General features: G+C 43.0%; 1 protein-coding gene across 6 annotated transcripts in view; it reads left to right on the forward strand.

Moving 5' to 3' along the window:
* The first annotated feature begins 4,920 nt into the window (after nt 1-4,920).
* Ralgapa1 (Ral GTPase activating protein catalytic subunit alpha 1) overlaps nt 4,921-14,688 on the forward strand; it is a 214,732-nt gene continuing 204,964 nt past the window's right edge. For all 6 annotated transcript variants that reach the window (XM_075948111.1, XM_075948110.1, XM_075948115.1 and 3 more), the window contains exon 1: nt 4,921-5,162. In XM_075948111.1, the coding sequence (XP_075804226.1) occupies nt 5,057-5,162 (106 nt within the window). In that variant the 5' untranslated portion in view covers nt 4,921-5,056. The remainder of the gene's footprint in view (nt 5,163-14,688) is intronic.

Raw genomic sequence — 14,688 nt, forward strand, 5'->3', positions numbered from 1 at the left:
GTCTCCATAGCATGTGAGCACATACACATGCTATGTGTACACATAAGATGAGTGCACTAGATTTTCTTTGTTAAATTTTTTTTAAAGATCTATTTATTTATTATGTGTACAACATTCCTTCCATGTGTGCCCGCATGCCAGAAGGGGGCGCCAGGTCTCACTATAGATGGCTGTGGGCCACCATGTGGTTGCTGGGTATTGAACTCAGGACCTCTGGAAGAGCAGTCAGTGCTCTTAACCTCTGAGCCATTTCTCCAGCCCCCTTAAAATGTTTTTTATAAAAACAGCATATACTTTTTGTAAAGAAAATAGAAACTGAGGAAAATATTAAAAAAGAAAATTAAAAATACTTGCAATTCTACTTTGTAAATATAACCACTATTTAGGAGTATTTCCACTTTTATTTCTAATTATTTTACAAATACAATGTCTCTCAAAATTTAATAGTGTACACATTTTCATTTTGTATCCACATTTTTTTTGTATTGTTAGGGACTGAACCATGTATTTGGTTTTTTTCCCATCTGATACTGCCAAGTATCTTTCATGCCATGAAATGTCCCAGGGCCAACAAGATGGCTCAGAAGGTAAGCCAAGCCTGGTGAACTGAATTTAATCACTAGAGTTTACATAGTGGAAGGAAGGAAGTGACTCCCATCAATTGTGCTCTGACCTCCACACATGCACATATGCATAGAAATAAATACAAAATAAACAAAAGGCTTCATAGCTGAGTGTGATGTTGCATACCTATAACTACAGCCCTGAGGAGGCCGAGATAGGGGAATTTGGAGGTTCTAAATATATAAGTATATAAATATATAATATGCATTGTTATATATATTATGTATTCTTTTTTTTGTTGTTGTTTTTTGAGACAGGATTTCTCTGTAACTTTGGAGCCTGTCCTGGAATTAGCTCTTGTAGACCAGGCTGGCCTCAAACTCACAGAGATCCGCCTGCCTCTGCCTCCTGAGTACTGGGATTAAAGGCATGTGCCACCTTCTGCCTGGCTTATATTATGTATTTCTATACAAGTTATCACATATATATTATATTGCATATTATATCTCCATATTTACTATATGTATAATATGTAATATATAAATATATAATGAAGCCTTGCCTAGAAGCAAGACCCCCAAACTATCCAGGCAATTGCCACTACTATTGATTGTTCATCAGAAGTAGATGGTGAGGCCCACTGCTGAAGCCAGCCAAATGCATTTAATGCAGCTATCCAGCTAGAGCTGGGCTGGCAGCCACCCACTCCAGCCTAGCTCTCATAGTGCTGGAAGGTGTTATGCATGCTTTGGAGGGAGAATAGCAATCGATAGCCTTTCTTCAGCTCTGGACACTGCTACCAAACTAACTGGACAGGCGAGCTGAGGCCTCTGCTGCAACAGTGGGAATTCTGTTTCCAGAGTAACCACCGGCTTCCTCCTGGTATTCGATATCTTCTCCACAGGAGGAAATCCACATTGTAAATCTACTCAAAAGCCTGTGGCTGGGGAGGTCCGAGCCCTTTTGGAGAGAATTACTGTTGCTTTGCTAGATTGACAGGATGCGACTATTAAGTTTACTTCTAAATAACTAGGTTTATGCACATAAATATGCTGCTGTCAGCTTTGGTAGGAGAAGCTTCTGTTTCAGTGGCCAGCGGTTATTGCAGAATCATAACTTACCAAAGCAGTGAGAATAGATATTGACTGTTGAATGCTGGGCTGTTGTGGGACACCCATATTGCTCTTTAAAGAGGGTCAAGGAACACTGGCGAAGCGCCTCAGTCCAGCCATAGCCAGAACTAAAAGGTGATTGACATTGGCACATATTTTCAGGAACAACAATCTCATTCAAAACATATTTACAGAAATAGGAACGACCTGCCTCCGATCCTGTCTGCACTGAGTCAGAACAGCTCCTGGGGTCTGGAGTGACAGCTGCACCCCAGACAAGAAACCTGAGAAGCATCAGCTCCCAAAGAATTTGGAGGGAAAATATTCGAGAAAAAAATAGGGTTCCAGTAATGATCACATCTGCCCCATGCATGACTGACAAGATGACACTAAAAATAACCAAGAGAATCATCAACGTAACGAGAGGTAAGAGAGCATGCAGGCCGAGAGGCCCCAGCAGTATCCTGCACTACCCCGAAGTCCACTGGTCCTTGCTGAGACCTGTTTGACAAGTTCTCATATGCTGGTTTGAAACTGGGCTGCACAGCTCCCAACAGAGAAGGGGAGGAAAGACTCTAAGAGCTGGTAAGTGGAATAGGTTTGGAACATTGACCAGCCTATGGTAGGCTGTTGCCTTCTTGAACTCCCAGCAGCTCTGTGAGTTACTTGGTTACCTGCTGAAAATTTGCTCAGAATTGGACCCATCAACACACAGCTGCAGTGGAACAAGTAGTTTGTGGGGCCCTGAGCCTCCCTGAGAATCCATATGCAGTTTATGGCGGATGAGGGATGGAGAGACATGGAGAGACATTTTCTTCAGCTGCATAGTCTCTGGTACGCTGCCCACGGCTCCTTAAGCAAACTCTTACCCAGACTGTAAATAACCCTAATGAAATGCATTGGGTCATGTGGAAGATAAGTGATACGGTTCATGTTTCAGGTGTTCTTGGAGGTCATCGGACTCACAAGTGTGCAAGAGGTGCTATGTCCCCCTCTCTCCTAGCTGGAGGTTGGCACACGCTGGCCTTGGAGCACTAAGGCGTGGAAACTACCAGACAGTCTGTCGAACCAGCAGGATGGAGAATTTGGAAAGGACAAGAATAGTTATCTTTCTGGAGAACCAGCCTACAGAAAAAGACAGCAGGAATTTCTTGCCATAGAGAATTTCACCAAACAAAATGCTATTTTGTGCCAAGTTGGCATGCCAGCCATTTTTGCCTTTCTTCTGTGGTGGCATCCTATTCTGTAGCATCATATAGTACAGACGGTTTTGCTGGGCCTGGAGAGATGGCTCAGCGATTAAGAGCACCTGCAGGTTCAGTTCCCAGCACCCACGTAGTGGTTGATGACGGCTTGTTAAATCCAGCTCCAAGGGACCTGACATCCTCTTCCGGCCTCTGAGAGCACTGCATGGACACTGTACTTAGACACATGCTGGAAAAACACTCATGCACATAAATCAAAAATAAATCATAAGAAGCTGTTTTTGTCTCTAGGGAAAAAGATTTTTCTTCTCATTTTTTCCCCACCGAGTGAGGGTGGGCTTCCTTATGATCACACACATTAAAAAGACATGAAAATTTGAGAGGGGCAGTGGGCAGAGGAATGGGGGAGTGGGAGGCAAGACAGGGATCCAGGAAAGGCGAAGCGAGAGTAATCCATGATGTGTATGTCTGAAATGTCATGATGCGATGCATTATCATATAGAACAAATATAATACTAATAAGAACATTCTAGAAAGTGTTCACAGCAATCACTTCACAGTTGTATGGCTGTCCCAGTTAGGTTTTTATTGATTAACACCATGACCAAAAGCAACTTGCAGAGGAAAAGGTTTATTTCTGCTTTAAGAAGGGAAGTTAAGGCTTGAAACTGGGGGCAGGGACTGAAACAGAGACGGAGAGAAATGATGCTTCTGGCTTGTTCCCCATGGTTTGTATGTACAGTATCAGGTTCATGTACCCAGGGGTGGTACCTGCTACCCACAGTGAACTAGGTCCTCTTACTTCAGTCTCTGCTCTGTTCCTCTCCTGGCCATGTTCAGTCCTTCTCTTTCTCTCTCAGACTTTCTCTGTCTTCTCCGGACTCTTCCAGATGCCTCTGACTGTTCTCTCATATCTACAAAAAAAGCCTTGCCCTTAACCATGGCATGGAACGGTCATGTTGTCAGTTTATACAGTTAGAAATCATGCTTTAATAACTATTGAAATATAGATTTTTTTTTTTTTGGTTTTTCAAGACAGGGTTTCTCTGTATATCTTGGAGCCTGTCCCGAAACTCGCTCTGTAGACCAGGCTGGTCTTGAACTCACAGAGATCCACCTGCTTCTGCCTCTTGAATGTTGGGATTGAAGGCATGCGCCACCACCACCCAGCTCATGTTTTAATATTTACAAAGAATTTTCCCTCATTTCTGACACATTTTTAAAAAAAGAGGTCTAAAAGCAGAACTTTGTAGTGGTATTTTAATTGTATTTTAATAAATAAAGCTTGCCTGAAGATTTGAGAGTAAAACAGCCCCACTGGTCAACCTACAGACAAGCCGTAGCCCTTGCCATCCACTTGCACGGTAATTTAAAGGAAAAGGATGTACCACACGCCTGCACATCTCTAAAGCACAGTACATTTTTGATTATTATTTTGCAAAACACAGGGAGAATCCAAATTAGAAAGTAAAGGTGAGATGACATCACAGCCAAGGGTTCAGCGCTGGCATTAAGCTGGCCTTGCCCATCTGCTTTGATGTTTAAGTTACTAGAAGAGCGGAGATGAAAGACCTTTTCAAAACAAAACTCTAGGTACTGCTGTTTACAGCGAGCACACGGTAAAGAACACCCTCCTTAACTTTCTTGCCCTTCTCCTTGTGTGCGAACACAGGAAACCGAGAGATTATAGCGGCAGGCATGAGCTCACGCTAGCATGACGTCACGAGCACTTGACGTCAGAAGGCGGTTGCCAGGGGGACCGTTCGCCACCGACGGCAGCGTCGTGAAACTCCATCCCCACACGACTGGGTTTGGGCCTCTGCGCGGTTGAAGCTGCAGGAGAAGCTTCAACCTTAAGGGGGCCTCAGGGAAGCGAGGAGTGGCGCCGCGGCGGAGCGCTCCATCTCCGCGGCTGTGGGGCCCGGGCCGCGGCCTGGGCGGCGGCCCCCGCTCAGCGTCTCCTTGTCGCTGCAGCGCGCGGGGCGGATCCGCCATATTGGAGCCGGAGCCGCAGGTTCCCTGCAGCGGCGGTGGCGGCGGCGGCGCGAGGCGGGCCTGGCAGCGCGGCCCGCGCGGCGGGGGAGCGCATGAGCCGCCGCGGCTAAGCCTCTTCCCCGCCCACCGCCTGCGCTCGGCCGGGGGGACCCGGCCGGGAGGGGCCGCGGCGGCCGCAGGATGTTCTCTAAGAAGCCGCACGGGGACGTGAAGAAGTCCACCCAGAAGGTGCTGGACACCAAGAAGGACGCGCTGACCCGCCTCAAGCACCTGCGCATCGTCATCGGTGAGGAGAGGAGCGACCCGGGGCGCAGGGGGTGAGGGGTGGGTGGGGGGAGTGGCGACGCCTCGGCCTCGCTGCCCGGCCCGTCACCCCGCGAGCGAGCGAACCCCGGGTTCGCCCTCGCGACCTGGCGCGGTCGGGAGTGAGGGCCGGCCGGCGGCGCCTGTGCCCACGCGCGGGAGGGCGGGCGGGCGGGCGGGCGGCGAGGGAAGGGGCAGCTTGGCAGTTGGCACAAACCAAGCCGCACCAAGACAGAGGGACCCACATTTGAGTTCGTGGTCTGAATTCTTTTTCTTAAGAAACAAAAAACAAAAAACGAGCGTCAGGCTAGAAACTTAAGTCCTTGGTGAGACTTCAGGGACACTTGGTGTTGGGGTAATGGTGTTTAGAGGGTGTGTTTGCTAGATGACTACTGCCATCCCCGCCCAAGTGGAAAGGAAAGCAAACTGCTCGCTCGGGCAGTGGAACCCGTAGTCTTTCAAGTTTTTTTGGCAGGTGAGGGCCTGGAGGAAGCAGTTACACCTCTTTGGGAAGTGGGTGGTTCCTGAAGCTTGTGGGAAAGGAACCCGCCCTACCCTCAATACACCCTGTTCTTCATTTGCTGTCCTTTAGAAGGAAAAACTAAATATAGAGAACAAGATTCGCGAGAACTGTCAGTTTTCATTAAAAATTTTCTTGCTGTCAGCCGTCTTCAACTTCAGTTTTTCCAAAGATCGAACCGAGATGAGCTTGGGATAGAATGTTAAATGAGGGTTTTGGATACTTGGTCATAGATAACGTTGGTAAGGACTGAATTAATGTACTTATGGAACTTTTGGTTCTGTACTTGATGAAGAAATTAGAGATGAAAAGTTAAGTTGGCCAGAGTTCATGTATAGATTAATAGCATAACTGAGCTTAGAGCCCAGATGCTTGGATTCTAAATCAAAGTTTATCGTCTTAAGCCTCCTTCCCAATGACTGCTAGTTTAGTGGTGTGTCTGTTTCAGGGATATATTTCCTTAGTGTGTTGACCAACGCCCCTGATAACACCCAACATCTGTGTGGTGCTTAACCATCAATAAAGGGTTTCACATGAATTATTACAGATCTTTGCAATCTTCTGGAAACAGAGATCTTATTGCCTTTTTTTTCCCCGTACAAATGAGAAAGTATAAGGTAAGCCATGTTTCTATTGAGGTGACGAAGTCCAAATGAAGTCCAGATTTTGTGTGTCTGATTTGTTTTTCATCCTCCCTACGTGTATGACTGTGTACCTTTAGCCCAAGTTCTTATTCCTCTGGTATAATGAGAAAGGAATTAAATCCAGTTTATGTAAACCATTTAAACATGGTAGAGGTTTTTAAACATTTTATTTTCATTCTGGAGTTGTCATTGGAGCAAGATTTGGCTGAAAAGATAGGACCGAGACATACAAAGTCATCGTGAATTACAAAATAATGGCGGTTTGAAACTGGACACTTGAGTGGAACGTGACACTCACTTGAGACGAGCTGTGGACTGCACAAATGCAGAACTAAAGAGCTGAGTTACAGCAGGGGATTGGGATTTCTTAAATTAACCGCCTTGGTTGATTAAGGATTGGTTTCTTTATATTCCTTTGACATGTGGTTTCTGTGGTTCTGTGTGTCACACTGTGTGTGTGTGTGTCCTAACTTGGGAAACATGACATGTATTACAGCTTTACACGTTAGACGTTTTGTAGAACTAGCTTCCTCAGTTTAAGAATAGAATATTTAAAAAGAAAATAAACTTTTTTTTGCTTTATTTAAGGGCTCTTTTTAAAAAATAGTCACTGGGGAAGACACTGTTCAGGATGTTCAGATGTTGGACATTCTTACAGACCTGTGCCTTGAGAGTAGACCACACTAACCATGGTGCTTAACCAGACACAGTTTGCCAATAGAGACAGTAACCACATCTTGAAATACTTTTTCTGTGAGGAATTGTTCCTAGGTATATAGTATGCTAGACACTGCTGAATGAACAGAAAAATCTGTCACAATATTCAAGTTCAAAGTGTCAGAATACTAGGTTCTGAGACCTTGTCATAATGCGTACTAAAAGATGGACCCCCAAATCTAAGCTTGGTTTTAAGTTCTCTCCTGCTGCAGGGCTAGGAATTGAACCTGGGGCTCAAGCTTGCTAGCAGGCATTCTGCTGCTGAGCAATATTCCAGCTTCAATATTTAAATTTAGTCAAATATTCTGTATTTTAAATGGTTACATTATTTAAAATAAGATTAATATGATTTCTAAGAATATGAATGAGAGAAAGTTGAACCCTTAGAGGCCTGCCAATTGGTATCCTCTTTTGTAGTTGGAAGAGCCAAAAATCCTTTTTGAAAATAAGTAGGAGTTTAAGTAAATACAGTGAGAAAACTAGTAAATTGGTTACTTACTTGGCTAATTACACAGAACCATATTTGACCCAACGAAAGTGCTGTTCATTGCAGGTATTTATAGAGAATTAATTATGTACATCCAGCTAATAGAATAGCAGTTCCGCTTAGGAATGGTGTTTCCAGACATGACCTGTCTCCTGTGGGCACCACTGTTCTACAGTTACTTTAGTGTGATCTTTCGTCTAGATCCCTCCTCACAGGGCAGAGGTCTGGAAGAGTGCTCAACATTTGAGTCTTTGGAGATGTCTTCTTTAGTGCTTTTCATTAAAAAACAGTGATTTTTCATATGTATGGATGTTCTGCCTTCATGTATGTCTATGCAATATATGTGTGCTTTGTGCCCAAGGAAGCCAGAAGGGAGTGTTGGATACTCTGGGAGTGGAGTTAGAGACAGCTGTGAGCTGCCATGTGGGTGCTGGGACTTGGACCTCTAGGTCCTCTGGAAGAGCAGCCAGTGTTTCTTAACCACTGGGTCCCTTCTTAAGCCCACTTTTCTTTCTTTTTTAAAATTCCTTTCATTATTAAAAAGCAACAAGGCTCTTTTCCGTTAAAAATTATTATATAGCCGGGCGATGGTGGCGCACGCCTTTAATCCCAGCACTCGGGAGGCAGAGGCAGGCGGATCTCTGTGAGTTCGAGACCAGCCTGGTCTACAGAGCGAGTTCCAGGACAGGCTCCAAAGCTACAGAGAAACCCTGTCTCGAAAAACCAAAAAAAAAAAAATTATTATATAAAAACATAAAATTTAAATATCCATTGTTAGTCTTCCACTGTAGTGAAAATTCTAGTTAAATTTATAGATTTTAGCTAGGTGTGGTACTGCACTTCCAATGCTGAGGCAGGAGGATTACAAGTTAAGACGCTCTGGAATACACTGTTATAGGGAGTACCTGGGCAACATAGTGAGACTGTCTTAAAATAAACAGAACAAAAATTCCTCTGATGGTTTTGGCTTATTGCTGATCTCACGTTTGGTCTGTAGGCACTGGAGGGGTTAAGCAGAGAGAGAGAAGAGGCCTTGTCTGGTTTCTAGAGTTTGGGGATGGGATTTTTCCCTCCCACTTGTGTTTTACAGCTAGTGTAGCTCTTGGTGCTGATAGGAAGGCTAGCACATGTGAAGTGACTAATACAGTGCTTGGCATATTATGCATCTTCTGGAAATGTTGGTTTGCTTCTGCTTAAAGTGACAAGTTAGAAGTTCAGTCATCTGGATGAAAAATATAAGTGCTTATTTAGCTAAGAATAGATTATTGCAATGGTTCTCAATCTGTGGTTACAACCCTTTCACAGGGGTCACATATCAGATATCCTGCATATCAGATATTTACATTACATTTCATAACAGTAGCAAAATTACAGTTATGAAGTAGCAGTGAAAATAATCTTATGGTTGTGGTCACCACAACATTAGTAACTATTAAAAGTCTCAGCATTAGAAAGGTTGAGAATCCTGGATTATTGCTGGGTCGTTTCAACAGCTTTATTAAGGTACAGTTGTCATCCAGTAAATTGCACATATTTAAAGTTTGTACAGTAATTTTGACATGGGTCATGCAATCAACATTAGACATATCCAAACAAGATAAATATAGCTTGGCGCTGGGTTTGTAGCTCAGTAATAAAGCATGCACTGTATAAGGCCCTGGAGTTATCTTCTCCACAACACAAGAAACAGAAAAAAGAGGTCAGTGGAAGAGTGCTTGTCTAGCATGCTTGAGGTCCTGGGTTCAACCTCTACTACCATCAAAGCCAAGCACCAAAAGCTTATAGTCAGATACATAAGATAATATGTCCTTAACCTCCCAAAGTTTCTCCATACTTCCCTTCCTCCTTTCCTTCTTCCTCAGCTTATGCCTTCCTATCCGTTCCTGGACAAGTCCCAATCTGTTCTCTGCATTTGCATTTTGTAGAGTTTTATATGAATGGGATTATATAGCGGATAACTGAAACTTTATAGTGTTTTACATTTTCTTTTACTCAGCCTCATTATTTTGAAATCCACCTGTGTTGTACTCGGGTGTGTCAGTGGCTTGTGTTTTTATTCTTGAGTTGTAGTCTACTAGACCACAACTTTCCTGCTTATCTGTTGATTAACATATGGGTTGTTTGGGGGCTATTACAAGTGAAGCTGCTGCAAAGTGTATTTGATAGACAGACTTTTCATTTCAAATGGAGAGATACCTAGGAATGGAGTGGCCGGATCAAGTGGCAGTGGTATATTTAACCCGTGAGGACCATGCCAGCTGGGCGGAGGTAGTGTGTGACTGTGCAGTACTCAGGAGGCAGAAGCAGACAGATCTCTGAGGTTTCAGGGCTACACAGAGAAACCTTGCCTAGAAAACCCCCAAACAAAAAACAATGTGAAAACTTGGAAAGCCAGGTGCAGTAGCTGATGCCTGTAATCTCAGCACTTGGCTGAGACAGCTTCAAGTCTGAAGCTAGTAGAAGCTGCGTAATGAGTTGTAGTCTAGCCTGGGCTACAGAATGAGAGAGACCTTGTCTCAACAAAACAGCAACAAAAGAAACTGCCAATCTCTTATTCACTGTTTAACATTTCAATAGCAGGTTGAGGGTACCAGTTCCTCCATATACATTAGCACAGCTCTCTGTGGCCAGTTCTCTTCATTCCAGCCTCTGTAATATGTGTACTGGTCATGTCTGATAGCATGAGACTACTATTGTGTAGCTTTTCCGGTAAAGTTTCTCAAAAATCTCTTAAAGTGTGTGTGTGTTTATGTGTATGTACATGAGTATGTGCAGGATTGGAGGTTGAGGTTATGAATATTTCTGGTTTATTCTCATCTTATTTAAGGCAGAGTCTCTAAACTGAATCCAGAGCTTCCTGATACCAGCTAGTCTAGCAAGCCAGCTTGCTCCAGAAATCACTTGTCCCTGCCTTCCAAGGTCTAGGGTTGGGATTTGAATGCAGGTCCTCATATTTGTTTGGCAAGTGCTTTATCTGCAGGCCATCTCCTCAGCCCTTGATATAATTTTTTAAAAATTATTTTGTTTTTTAACTCAGTTTTTAAAGTTCTTTATACAAGTTTTTCTCTTTTTAAAACTGTTATTTTTATTTCATGTTTATGAGTGTTTGGTGTGTATGTTTCTGTACCATGTGCATGCAGTGCCCACACCAGGACAAGAGAGGGTGTCAAGACCCCTGGAACTGAGTGAGTATCATGTTGGTGCTGGGAATTGAGCCCTGGTTCTCTGAAAGCTCAGCCAGTGCTGAGTCTTAACTTCAGACCAAGTCTCCAGCCCCTAGCATCCTTAATTTTTATTAAATGTTTATGAGTTGGGGATGTTTGCCTACCTGACACAAGTTCTTGGGTTTGATCCCCAGAAGGACCACCAAAACCAAAACTTTAGCTTAATTAAAAATTTATGTCAACTTTTTCTTTTATGTAATTTTTGGACAGTGTCATCTAAAATCTGCCTAACTCACGGGTACAGTTTTGTTGGTTTTTGTTTGTTTTTTGTTGTTGTTGTTGTTGTTTTTTTTTTGAGACAGGGCTTCTTTGTATAGCTTTGGAGGTTATCCTGAAACTTGTTCTGTAGAGCAGACTGGCCTTGAACTCACAGAAATCTACCTGCCTCTGCCTCCTGAGGGCTGGGACTAAAGGTGTATGCTACCACTGCTTGGCCCAAGTACATATTTTCTTACATGCTTCTAAAAGTGATAGCATTTTAGGTTGTGTTTGGGTCTGTTATTCATTCTAAATTTACTTGCCTTTGTAGGTGTGATGTAAAGTGTGTTGTAGGGTGCTTCCCCACCCTAGTCTTTCTCAGACTTCTGCTTAAGTCCTGCTTTACTGAGTTACCCATGTGCTTTTGTTGAAACTTGCTTGTCTAAATATGTGTGGGCCTATTTCTAGACTGTTTTGTTTCAAGATCTGTTTTATTTGTGCTGGTGCCAATACCACAATATTTTGATTATTGTAACTAAAATAAATCCTGAAACCTATTTAGTGTTCTCTAACGTTTCTCTTCATTTTCAGAGGTGTTCTTTGTTGTTGCTTGTGCTTTTGAAGTGCCAGACCCTTAGTATTTCCATGTGAGTTTAAGATTAACTTGTTAAGCCCAATGCATCCTGGTGGCACATCTAGTTTGTAGTCTAGCAGTTCAGGATGCTGAAACCAGAGGATCATTTGTGACAACTGCTTCAAGCATAGCCTGGGCAACATAGTGTGAGACCCTCCAAAAAAACAGAGGTGGAGAGATGGTTCAGTGGCTATTCCAGAAGTCCTGGATTAAGCTCCCAGCACTCACTTGGTGGCACACAGGTATCTTTACTTCTAGGGGATCTAATTCCCTCTATGGTCTCTTACGGAGGCACCAGGCATGCACATAGTACACAGACATATTCAGGAAAAATACCCATACACATAAAATAACATTAAAAAAATGAAAGACTAGTCTTTCAGTTTCTAAACAAAACAGAAACCCATTGGGATTTTGATTGGGGCTGTTTTGAGTCTGGACAAGAGTCTGGGAAAACATAAAGACAATTTAAATATTTCAAGTCCTGACCCATTGTGTTTCCCTTAGGGCTTCTTTAATGGTCTCAGCAGTGCTGCATTGTTTTCAGCATCTTGTGGGTCTTTGTCGAGACTTCACCCCTAAATATCTTCTACTCTTGAAGCTCTTACAAAATGTTGTTTTAGGCATCTGTGGTGGCACACACCTTCCATCCCAGCTCTTGGGAAACAGAGGCAGGCGGATCTCTGAGTTCCAATCCAGTAAGGACTAGATGTAAGACTCCATCTCAAAATAACAACAAAACGACTAAAAAAAGCCCCTCCCCCCAAATATTATCTTGTTATTTATTTCTAATTATAGTTAGTTTAGGGAAATACAGACTTCAAAAATGTGTGTGTGTGTTTTGCCTGCATGTGTGTACTACTTGTGTGTCTGGTATTTGAGGAGGCCAGAAAAGGACGTTGGATCCCCTAGAACTGGAGTTACAGATGGCTATAAGCCACTGTGTGGATGCTGGGAATCAAACTCATGTCCTCTGGAAAGACAACCACTCTTCTTATTCCCTGAGCCAACTCTGCACCTTGAGATCTGTCCCCACCCTCACTTGATGAATACTCTCGATTTTCTTCTATTTCCCTTTCCAATGCAGGTGCTCTATGTAGTGCCCCCCCCTTTCCTCTCTCGCTTTGAACTGCTTAGAAATTCTGATTCTATGTGGAAGTTTTGGCAGACTTTTTCTTACACAAAAGAAGAGAGGATGGTGTGTGTGTGTGTGTGTGTGTGTGTGTGTGAGAGAGAGAGAGAGAGAGAGAGAGAGAGAGAGAGAGAGAGACTGAGACAGACAGACAGAGAGACTGAGACAGCGAGAGGGAGCAAATGAGTGGTGACTAGAGGTCAACATTACAACATTAGGTGTTTCTTTATCTTATTTATTTATTTATTTATTTATTTATTTATTTATTTATTTATTTATTTATTTTTTGAGGCAGGGACTCTCACTGAATCCAGACTTTGCTGATTGTGAGACTAGCTGGCTGGCCAGCAAGCTCTTGAATTCTACCTGTCCCTTCACCCCCTAGGGATACAGATGCGAGCCACCACACCCAACTTTGTGTAGGTACTAGGAATCCAAACTCAAGTCCAGAGAGCTGTCTCCCCAGCTTTGGTTTTTGTCTTTTTAAAACAAGAGATAGATTTTATATTAAATTTAGAAATTTTTTCCTCAAGCCTACATTTCTGGGGATTTTTACTAGGAATCAGCGTTGGAGTTTTCTGCTTACTACAGGTTATACATTTTTTTTCATTTAGTCGTGTTATGAATCACACTCATTGTGGGTTAGGTTTTTGTTTTGTTTTTTCCTTCTTACAGTTTTTTTCTTTGTGATGCTGGAGATTAGAGACCAGGGCCTTAAATATATTAGTACTCTACCACTGAGCTACACCTCAGTCAGTCTTGATTATTATTAGTATTGTTTTGTTATTGTAGAGTTAAAAAAGAAGCTCATTTTTATGTAGTTATTTTGTGCATATGCACTATGGTACCGCCATATGGGTCCCAAGAATCAAACTCAGGCTTGGTGGCAGGTGCCTTTCCTCACTGAGCCACAATCTCTTGTTTTGAGACTGGCCCACTGCTAGCCTGAATTTACTTTATAACTCAGGCTGCTCTAGAACTCATGGCTATCATTCTCCCTTAACTCACGTGTTGGGGTTATAGGTGGGAGCTATAATGCCCAGCTAGCTAGCTTTTCCTCACATCCTCTTCTGAAAAACAAACAGTCTCCCTATGTTGCCTAGTTACTAGTGGAACTAGTAGAACTTGTTTTAATCTAGGATGCCCCTCATCTTCAGCCTCCTGTTCATGCCTGGCGCCTGTGGGGCCTAGAAGAGTGTTGAATCCGCTGGAACTGGAGCTAGAAACGTTTGTGAGCTACTATGTGGGATCTAGGAAGTGAACCAGTGTCCTCTTGAAGAGCAGCCAATGCTCTTAACTGCTGAACCTTCTCTCTAGCCCCTGTCTTTAGGTATCTTAAAGGGTTAGGTTGTGAGTTGTATTGTAGCCTTTTGGTTAAGATCCACTATGACATTTAAGTTTGTGAATTGTTTTGTCTTGTTTCTTTTCTCTTGAGAGAGTGTTGCTGTATTGCTCCAGACTGGGCTTGAACTTCTGGGCATAAGTAATTCTCCTGCCTCAAGTCATGATTTGGGAGCTGATTAGTGGCCCAAAGTAGAGGATATTACAGATACGTGCCACTATATCTGGCTTGTTATTTCTTCTTCTTCTTCTTCTTTTTTTTTTTTTTAAAAAAAATTAGCTCTTTATCATTATGGAGTGGCCTCTTTATTACTAGTGTTATGGGGTATCCACCAAAGACTGCTTTGACACAGGTTTAAGCCAGTAGAGAATCTTTTATTAATTAGCTGTTGACTATATTGGGTGTTTGGGATCCCAATGTAACTGAGCCCTTCTCAGGGTGAGCTTTTAAACACAAAAACCATGTCCTGGGTTGACATACTTCAGTTAATGAGAACAGTTAGCTAGAAGTGGAACTATAGAAGTCAAAAAGCCAAGATTTGTAGCAGGCTTTCTTTGGGCCACCAACCAGCTCCCAAATCATGACTTGGAGACTTACTAGTTTTGAATGCT

Source organism: Microtus pennsylvanicus, chromosome 14 (assembly GCF_037038515.1).
Source record: "Microtus pennsylvanicus isolate mMicPen1 chromosome 14, mMicPen1.hap1, whole genome shotgun sequence".
In the NCBI taxonomy this organism is placed as follows: domain Eukaryota; kingdom Metazoa; phylum Chordata; class Mammalia; order Rodentia; family Cricetidae; genus Microtus; species Microtus pennsylvanicus.